General features: G+C 40.7%; 1 protein-coding gene across 1 annotated transcript; it reads right to left on the bottom strand.

Moving 5' to 3' along the window:
- Positions 1-2179: 2179 nt before the first annotated feature.
- LOC125748514 (thyrotropin-releasing hormone receptor-like) lies at positions 2180-7799 on the bottom strand. The gene is made up of 2 exons (XM_049024754.1): positions 6723-7799; positions 2180-5632 (listed from the first exon to the last, which is right to left on the bottom strand). The coding sequence occupies exons 1-2, from the start codon at positions 7605-7607 to the stop codon at positions 5225-5227; spliced, it is 1293 nt and encodes a 430-aa protein (XP_048880711.1). The 5' UTR covers positions 7608-7799; the 3' UTR covers positions 2180-5224.
- Between the last annotated feature and the right edge of the window lie 2234 nt (positions 7800-10033).

The following is a 10033-nucleotide window of genomic DNA, read 5'->3' as shown; positions in this document are numbered from 1 at the left end:
CTTGGGAATGCTGTCCCAAGATTCTAGCTCCTGGTTTTTCGGGTGCAAATAATCAAAACATGGGCACAGCTTAATTAATCTGAGAGCTCTAAATAGCAAACTGTATTTAGTGGGCATATTAAACGTCCCATACAATGCAAATCTGACTTCCGCTTGGCATAGTTGAATAAGGAGAGGTTGGTACATAAGACTCACATTCTGTGAATCTCATGAGTGTCACTCTCTCTTTCAAATGTAAATCCTGCATTTGTAAAAGAAGTTGGTAAAATGGGCTGATTCAAAAATTTTAGACTTGCATAACTAGACTGTTGCATAACAGTGAGAAGTACGGCCACAAACTTAACATATGTCAGCCCACATTCAAGCCCAATGGACCCGCACAGCCTGCACCATACAACTTCACTCTGAAGCTTGACCACGGAGAGATGAGCCAAGCAACAGCTCGAAAAAACAGGATTTTATTAACAAATTCTCCAAATTCACTGCAATCAACACATTTACAAAATGCTAAGCTTGCGGTTTGATAAAACAGTTCTTGAATAAACTTGAATGACGAAGCTAGCATTGTAAGTCATTTGGTGACTGAGATACAAAATAATTTCAGTGTTGTTGCTAAAGACAAAGTAATGATTATGCTGACATGGGAGTATTAAAGTTATGTGTAGCAAAGTACAAAGAGTATGCTCTAAAATAATGATAAAAGTACAGTACAGTAAATACATAAACTGGAAACATAGTTATTATCATTACCAAGTATTATGCACTGTACAAAATTGCATGTGCTATACTTTATATGCTGTACTTTTACACATTTGTCTAGGAACCATCATGGTGACAGAAATTTTTCAGCTCTGTTATAATCTTATGCGACCACCGTTGTAAATGTGACCAGACATGGACTGAAACATCCTTATGTGGAGCATGACTGTAGAGATGTTGGTTCTGTGTGAGCCATTGCGGTGCCTCATTGTAAACCAGCCAATCAGAGCAGAGCTCATCAACATATTAATGAGCCCACCAAAAAAGAGCAAAGCGGGCTATTTCATTTCATGCTAGGGCCATATAATAGGGCTGTACATGGGCCTGTATAACCATTTCTGGACATTTTTCAATCAAAACAAGTTCTCATGCTGACAACAGAGAGCAATTTAAAATACTGAAAAAATGTGTTAAATGGCACATTTAGCTATACTGTGTACACGATTTAGGATACCGTGCACACAAAATTAAAAAAGAGATCTGTTGGTAAGTACTCCAGGGCTCCATACCAGAGGGCGAGAGCATGGCTCTGTTGGTGCTATCAAAACTGAATATACATGAGTCTTTCAATAGAACATTTTCAAAATGTAAATCCATGCTAATTGTACTTGCATTGCTTACAGAGTGCTTGTACACAGCTATGTCGCGTTCCTGTACACTGTTGCACATATCCAATAGCAAAACGCCAGCTTTTATTCCTGTACTCCGTTTACTGAAGACTGAAGTTAGTGAAGTACTTTATATTCAAATCAAAATGTCATCCATGCATAATCACCCATGCATTAAGCCCTGAGTCCCAGAAAAGATATTACCGGGGTTAAATAGGGCCAATATCATTTTGTAAGTGACGCTGTCCAGATATTTTCTGTCCTCAGCCCTGGATGGCTGGACGTTGTACTTATATCAAGGCTCAGATCTGAACATAGGTCAATCATGCTACTCTCTTCCAGCAGCCATGCTCTCCAGTCCTGGTGGGTTATCGCTTTTTCTTAGTATCTATTTGTATCACACACCAGCAAAATTATAATCAACATATGGAACTGAATTAATTAGATCAGATAGCTGCATACTGTTGCAATGCACATTCATTCTGTAATTTAATTATTATGACACTTTAAAATCTTGGAGTTTGAGTGTTTGCTTAATGGTTTACATTAGTCCTACTCATTTGTGTAGCTGGGATGATAAGCCCTACACAAGGAATTCACATTCAATAAGAATGTGATTTAAAGCTGTTCTGCATTCTTAAAAAAATCGCAAACAATGTATATACACAATGATAATTCTACAGAAAATAATATCTTAGCTACAGAGTCCGCAAAGTCCCAAAAATGGTATTTTTTAAATCCTTTTTATCCTTGGGAAGAATTAAATGAACGCTAATGCATGCTCAGATGCAATCAGGTTAGTCTTCAGTTCCTATAAAATCCTTCTTCTGGCAGCACAATGTAAACAACAGGAAGCTCCTTACAAACTAGTTAGTTTATTGAAGAGTATTTAAGTACTACTTCCAAAAGCAAAGATGATATCCATTTATAATGCACAAAAATCTGGTGCAAGAACATCACTTACAGCTGAATAATCTCAATATGACACCATAACCTATGACAATCAGCCCTTAACAGACAGTAATAATTTATTTTCACAACTCAGCATTTAGGTCACAAAATTTTTTACAGTATGACTTATTTTTTGTCAGGATTTTCACCATACAGTCCACAACTGACCAACACCTTGAGCAGTTTCAGAAAAAACGAAAAGCAAACACTGAGATCTTAAAAGAGCCACTTGACAACAGTTAGACAGGACTGCAGCTTGTAACACATTAAACACATCTAACGTCACAAATTTTAAATACGGTATACAGTGCAAGTGCACCAAGAAAAATGTCGTGATCAATGTCGATAATGGCTAAACAAGACGATATAAAACTAATGTTGTAAAATAATACCAAATTTTTGAGGATATGTATAAAATCAACTATTAGACAGATCAACAATGCAATTAATCAATCAAAACGATTATTTGCTGAATGAGCTTTGTTTTTAAATTATAGTAGTAGTGTGAAATACTTCATCGTGTAATCACATGAAGGTACTTTCTTTATTTAAAGCTTAAAATACCACCCGAAAGTGAATATGGTCTTGGTCATTTCTCCTTTCCTTACCATGGACGCCGTTGTCAAATGATGAGGTTCTGTGTGAAAATACTATTGTTTATCTTCATGTGTATACAGGATACATTGAAGCTGGGATTGTAAATCACAATGGCAGGAAAAATCACAGAGCATCAGTTGAAAACAGAAAGTATGAAAGGACACCCAAATACCCCAGACAGCGCCACTAGAGATTTTGGGCCCCGAGAAAGTATATCATATTGGGCCGCCGACCCAAACCAGTTCAGTTTTGTTCCAGATTTAGGGCCCCTGTCAGTCTGATTGGAGGGAGCGCTGTCACCATATGTTCCCCATTATGTGATGCGCTGTAATTACTGAATTATTGAACTGGTGAATTTATCAATGCTTTCTTAATTGGTCCACTGTCCTGGTGTGTTGATAAATGACACACATACAAAAACAAGCTGTCAGATTCACAATGATCAGTAAGTCTCTCTGAAAATGTGGACGCTTCTGATCACAATGTAATACTCCATTCTGAGCACCGTGATCTCTAAGTGACCAGTTTGATGGCTGATCTATCTATGGTTCACCTTGTTAAAACAACGTGACCCTTGTTTCACTTTGAGCACAGACACTGCCTGAGCGTAATTGCTGTTGAAGGTGTGACCGATATTTTGACCCTGCAATATTTTACAGACAAACTTAATACAAGTTTTCAAAATCCAATATCAGAGAATGACAGAATGGAGGAAGTCTGGTACTGTCAGGGTTAGGGTTAGTGTGCATTTCCTCTCAAGCTGACCCACTGACATCTTAGCATGTGCCTGTGAGGAAGTGAACCTTCCACATGTGAGCACGGTGAGAGACTGGTGAGAGTGGAACCAGAATGCTGTGTGCTCAAGTCCCTGTATGGAAACTTCTGACTTGTTCTGAGTTGCTACGGCAGCTGCCCCACTACGATAAAAGCAATACAGGAGTAGATTAATACATGTGGAAATCTGTCTACAAGCTTCTGGAATATCAAATGCAGTGAAACCATAAGTGGAGTTTGATCTTTACACTATACATGCCCAATTGCAAAAAAAAATAAAAAATTAATGTATCTTACTTACCCTATATGTTAATGTACATAAGAGCCATTGTTTTGTCTATGGATACCAACAAACTGCTTATGCAAAGGTGCAAACAGCCAGCATAGAACAGAAGGCAAACTCCACCAATGATGTAACACTCTGGAGAAGAACGAGAGCTTTAAGTTACCGTCAAGGCATGTGGGGGGGCGCCTCATTACAGCTGTTAGTGTTATCTTCACGATCGCCACCTTCCACCTCCTACCTTTTGTGACGTTTTCTGTTTGAAGCTGCACAAAGTTCCATAACGAAGCTCTCAAAGGGAGCCGATTCCCATGCTCAGTAGCCCCCAACACTGGCGGTAGAAAATAGGGCGGCAAGCAGCCCCCTGTCGGAGGCAGGGTATAAATGCCAAAGGAGAATAGTCTACACTGTACCACCCTGTCCCAACCAGTAGGTGTCACCACAGTGTCCTTGTTGAACCTCAGAATAATAAGCCAGAATGCAATTACAACTAGCGTCATGCCCAATTAAATAAAATTTCAAGCCAGAAGTACCATTAACAAGTACTGCAACTTTTTCAAATAGAAACCAAAAATTTATGAAAAAATATACTTTTTATGTATATTTTGTCACAGGCAGCCCAGGACACAAGGCAGGGGTACAGTCCGGATGGAATGTTAGCCAATTGCAGGCACACACACACACACACACACACACACACACACACACACACACACACACACACACACACACACATACACACACACACACATGATTATAAACTAAGGGGAAGATTAGAGACACCAGCTACTGAAGAAAACCCATCCAACATAAGGAAAATGTGAAAACGTGCAACATGCAAGGAGTGGAGGTGGGATTCAAACCCACAACCCTACACTGTCAGAAAAAAAGGAGTACCAATTTGTACCTTTGTCACTGGGGCGGAACTTTTAAAGACACAGAAATGGAACATTTTTGTACCATTGATGGTACATTAATGTTGTTTGTACCTTGGGGATGTTACAGCTAAGGGTACAATTGGCAAAACCTCAAGGGTACAAGCTCCAGTGACAAGCAAAGGTACAAACTGACACTCTTTTTCTAACATGTAGATGTGGGAGAATCCCTTTTAAGAAATGTCTCAAAGAAATAAACAGGCAATCAAAGTGCATCATACGGTCACATTATAACAGTGACAGTGGTCAACAGATCAATCAATCATCAGTGCACATGTGAGCATGCTGGTCAGGCTGTCAGACATGACCTCGCCAGCTCAGAAACCACAGCTTGGATCCCTGCTGGGAAGGAAGCTGGTGTTGGCGGCCATGTCTTCCATGTCAGTGGTAAGGTGATCGGGGCTGTCGTCGTTGGAGATCTCCTTGACGACACTGTAGGTGAGTGCCACACTGCAGGCGGTGGGCCTCTCCGAGCGATGGCCGCTGGCCACAGCGTCCCCCGCGCAGCCGCACAACCGGCGGAAAGCCGATCGGAACTTCTGCGACATGGCGTTGTAGATCACTGGGTTGATGGCGCTGTTCAGGTAGATGCAGCTTCGGCAGAAGAGTAGGAACCAGGTATCCAGGTATGCATGTTTCAGCAGGGAATTCACCACCACCAGCGTGCGGTAGGGCATCCAGAGCAGGGCGAAGACGACCACCACCACCGCCAGCATCTTCGTCACCTGGAACACACAATGACCTTCAGATTTATTAACATGAATCCAAGCTAATGCTATACTTAATATGATATTTATACATCAAAGGAAGGTTTATTTGACCTAAATACGTGTTTTATTGTGAATTCCTGCCACTTAAAATAATGTGTTCCTACCAGAAACTAAAATAAATGAGACAAAAGCATAAGCTGTGGGACAAGCCAATTCTGTGCAAAAATTCTTTTGGCTCTCATAATTTGTATGAATTCAGAAGTATGACTGTCGTGCGCCAGTTTGAACGATCATGACGATTTATAAGTGCATTTGATAATCACATCCGCTAAGCAAAAAAATGCAATCAATTTAAGCGTTTACCTCCAACGGGAGCACTATTATCGGAGAGAATTTTTTCCGCCAAGTTGTGTAGTTGCCATAAAACGAATCGATTTTTAATTATTGTCATTAAACACCAACAACAAACAATTTAACTGACACTCTGGGAATTAAAGCTGCGGCGCACCGAAGCGTTTCCTATTACAGGGCGAACAATAATTATAAGACAACACAATATTATAAATGGGGGAAATTAAATGGGCGACGAGACGGTGAATATTTATGTTTTGAGACTCCGGTTCAATTAGGTTTATGTAAAGCACATCGTTTAAAGGTAGTGTTAATGCTCTGGAGGCGCGTTGGTTATCATAATGAGGACACTTCCCACTCCTCCCGGACAGAACCTTCAAAGGAATGATCTTGTAAGAGGTATATTTGCTTAGGCACTGTACAGCACTCACAGTCCAATCAATGGAAGTCGCTATTAATTGATACACATATTATAAAAAATATAAAAAATTATTTAAGCTTACATTTTGGAATGTATAAAGTGGCTTTTTTCCTGGTCAGATATATTTACTGCGACTTTAACAAACAATCCATATACCTAGTCCACAGTTACAGATGTTCCAGTTATTTTTTCTGGGAATAGGCGTATTTCATACCATATTTTCCATTTTTGTCGTATATGCTTGCATTGCAAAAGCTGCCTATATGTTAGGTGATTCTTTTTAATTCATCAAGCCAACACATTAAATAAATGTTATTAAAAACGTCACTTTACCTGCCTACGGGAGGCCGCCGTAGTGTTACCGGAACAGTTTGAGTTTTTCAAAGTGATCTTGTTTCTCTTGGATGACTCTCTATTCCACTTTTTGACATTTTCCTTGGGATCCGAAGGGAGTGGGTTTAGGAAAAGTATCCTCGCAATCAGCCCGTACAAAATAGTGGCCAAAATCAAAGGAAAGACGTAAAATACGGCGTAATCGGCGAAATATATGGGCAAGTACAGGTTGCGCGTAATTTTGTACTCGCACTTAACTATGGTGAAATTTCCATTAAAGTCTTCTTTAGTGTCGGCCAGATAAAACCACATGACGCAGTAAAGAGAAGTAAGAGCCCAGACGACCACAGTGATCCTTTTGGCCCGTGAGAGAGTGCATAAAAACTGGGCTTTCATCGGGTGACAGATGGCAATGTATCTCTCGATGGTGAAGGCGGTGATGGAACAGGAGGAAGCGTTGATTCCCAGGTACTGAAAATACGTAATGCAGAGACACCCAACATAACCATACACCCAGTGTCCGTACAGGCTATCGGTGATATTGGGCAGTCCAGCCGTGGTCAGCACCATGAGGTCAGCTACGGCCAGGCTCACCAGATAGCAGTTAGTGGGAGTCCGCATGTGTTTGGTAGTGAGGACCACCAAGATCACCATAATGTTGCCTATGATGCCAACAGCACAGATTATGGCTACCAAGAGGACGCTTACCACCTTGAATTCGGTGCTGTTCTCGGTCCAGGTCATCAATGTCTGATTGCCTTTGGTTGCAGTAATATTCTCCATTTCTTTCTCACGCGGCGCTTTCAGAAAAAATTCAATGAAAAATAGCGCTCCATCTTCCCAAATCGGTTCTTCTTTAAAAACCATATGATTTCCAGGAAGCATTTCAAATAGAAACAAAAGTTAATAATACGTTCGTCATCCTGAGCACCCTTGGTCCCGGTTTGATTGTGTTCAATAAAGAAAACTTCGCTAAAATACTTAATACAATATATAAATCCCAGCTTAAACAGAATCCATATATGACCCGCTTTTAAAAGTAAGAATGTTACTTACGTCACGCTTGACACCTTAAAAATGAACAGTGCATATAAATATCATATAAATATCGATCCCCAACTAAAAGCCGTAATGGTGTGAGACGGCGGATAAAGTTTGCGCAGCCGGACCTGGCGGTGCGGCAGCGCTGAATGGGCAGAGATGCCTCCAGCGGACCTCCTTGGGTTCCCTACTGATCAACACTTTGCTGCGATGGGTTGCAACTAGCGCAGAGGCGTGGGACATGCATCAGCAGGGATCACCTACGTCCCGAGAGAAATCACATCACGCAAAATCCCCACACATACACAGCACAGACATACCAACGACAGTTTAACACTACTACTAAGCTACTGCAAAATAATTTTACGCAAAAGAAACTGAGATTTTACTGCTGATATAACAAAACAGCTTCCCATAACAAATAAAAACGAGCAACTTTGCATGCATGTGTTTTTAACATTGTGTAGCGGTTACAAATTTTACGTATATATAGTTTCATTCATGGAAATCGATCGTTTACTGAGAAACTGTAATCGCATTATAAGTATATAAAGTGGGAAACGTGCCTGATACACAGTACGTTATTCCATTAAATTTAAATTGTTTTATTTAAATGGGTGGTGGAATTTTTCCCCAGTTACACGACTGGACATTTTTTTGGCGCCTCATGTGCGCAGAAGTAAAAGCACCAAAAGCTGATCAGAAAGGGCTGAAGGTTATCGTCCGTGATGCCCAACCACCACAACACCTGCGAACCTACGTGGTATGAAACACTTTCACAGACAGGACAGTGACAAGTCAAGATTAACGTTATGTGAGCCATTGCGCAATCACAAAGCCAAGGGAAGGTATATCTCAGCTGGATTCCGACATTCTTCATTCCCAGATGTTTGAAATAGCACGCCTGCTTTATGCATGCCAGATTCAACAGACAGTACAAATATCCCAACTTCTAGATTCTGTTTCGTTACACTGCAAGTAAAATAATGCAGACTGTTGCGGGTTTAGTCCAAAAAATACTAATATTGACATAATAGGAGAGCAGGATCTGAAACGGGACCTCATTACCAACTTACCGTCGCCCTTAGAAACTGCCCAAGTGTTTATGCTTTCGAGTGAAATGTCTCAGAAAAACGTATCGCGTGATATTACCGCGTCGCATCTTCAAGAGCGCAATATAAAACATTTAAACGCCCTTTCTGCTGCGGATAATGTTTTGAAGGGTTTATGCTTGTATGGAAAAACATGAGTAATGTTATTTAACTCCGCTTTGTTTAGGTGTCCCTGGTGGTTACATAAAATGTCTCTAGCAGATAACAGCCGTTAGTACTTGTTAAAGTATTATAAGCGTACTGTTTATTAAAGGAACGTTTGACATGATTAGGTTAAAAATAAGATACGTACTCAAATACATTCATTTGCATGGACAATAGTAGAATAACAAATAAAAGGTGGTCCATTTAAAAAAAGGTTAATTAAAGCCGAAATAATTTAAGACTAATTTACATACACAGAATATACACACTAATTATTCTAATGGAGAAAACCAAGGGAACTGACTTAGGTGGCAAAAGGGAAAAGGCTTCCTGGGTCAGATGGTGACACTGAGGTCCGAAGAAGAGTCGAGAGATTAGCGGGAGGGTCATAAGTAAAGCCGCCAAACTAAGCTGGAAACGCTATGAAAAGGCAAGTGTTTGTATGGGAGGAGACAGCAAGTACTTCAGAAAACACTGTCAGGAAAACGAGTACCAATTTATAACGTTGGCGTGTCTCTGGGGCTGTACCTTCAAGGGTCTGCATGCCAATTGTATCCTTTAAGGTAAATATAGGTAAATATACCCTTTAAGACGCAGAAATGGACTCTGGGGAACATTTTTTTTACCATTGGGGGTACATTAGTGTTGTTTACTTAGGGATGTTCCTCCGAGTCCGTTTCTCTATACCGTAAATTAGACTAAAATGTACATATAGTACAGTATATAAAAGGTAAAACTGGCAGCTCCTTAAAACTTTCAAAGAACACCAGAGAAGAGCCCTTCTGCTGCATAATCATGGTGTGTCAGTGCGCATGTTGCGCCTTCAGCATTTTCTGGCACCGCTTCTGTCATTCCACACTACAGCACAGAGATCCGGGTCCCCCACCCTCACTCTTGGCAGCCTCCCTGGGGGTCTCAGTGTGAGGCCTTAGGGTGTCTCCACTGCCAGTCCTTTCTGGGGGTCTGTCTCATTAATGCTGCAGGGGAGCAGGGGACTTGCTTTGTTATCATGAC

The sequence above is a fragment of the Brienomyrus brachyistius genome, chromosome 9 (assembly GCF_023856365.1).
Source record: "Brienomyrus brachyistius isolate T26 chromosome 9, BBRACH_0.4, whole genome shotgun sequence".
NCBI classification, from domain to species: domain Eukaryota; kingdom Metazoa; phylum Chordata; class Actinopteri; order Osteoglossiformes; family Mormyridae; genus Brienomyrus; species Brienomyrus brachyistius.
The sequence above is the reverse complement of the archived record's forward strand: the minus strand, read 5'-3'. Positions and strand labels throughout refer to the sequence as shown.

What these genes read in the sequence shown, in the direction of transcription:
- LOC125748514 (XM_049024754.1), bottom strand. Translation starts at nt 7,607, where the DNA reads ATGCTTCCTGGAAATCATATGGTTTTTAAAGAAGAACCGATTTGGGAA. An exon ending in CGGCGGCCTCCCGTAGGCAG is followed by an intron (nt 5,633 to 6,722) that starts GTAAAGTGACGT and finishes TGTGTGTTCCAG; the next exon opens with GTGACGAAGATGCTGGCGGT.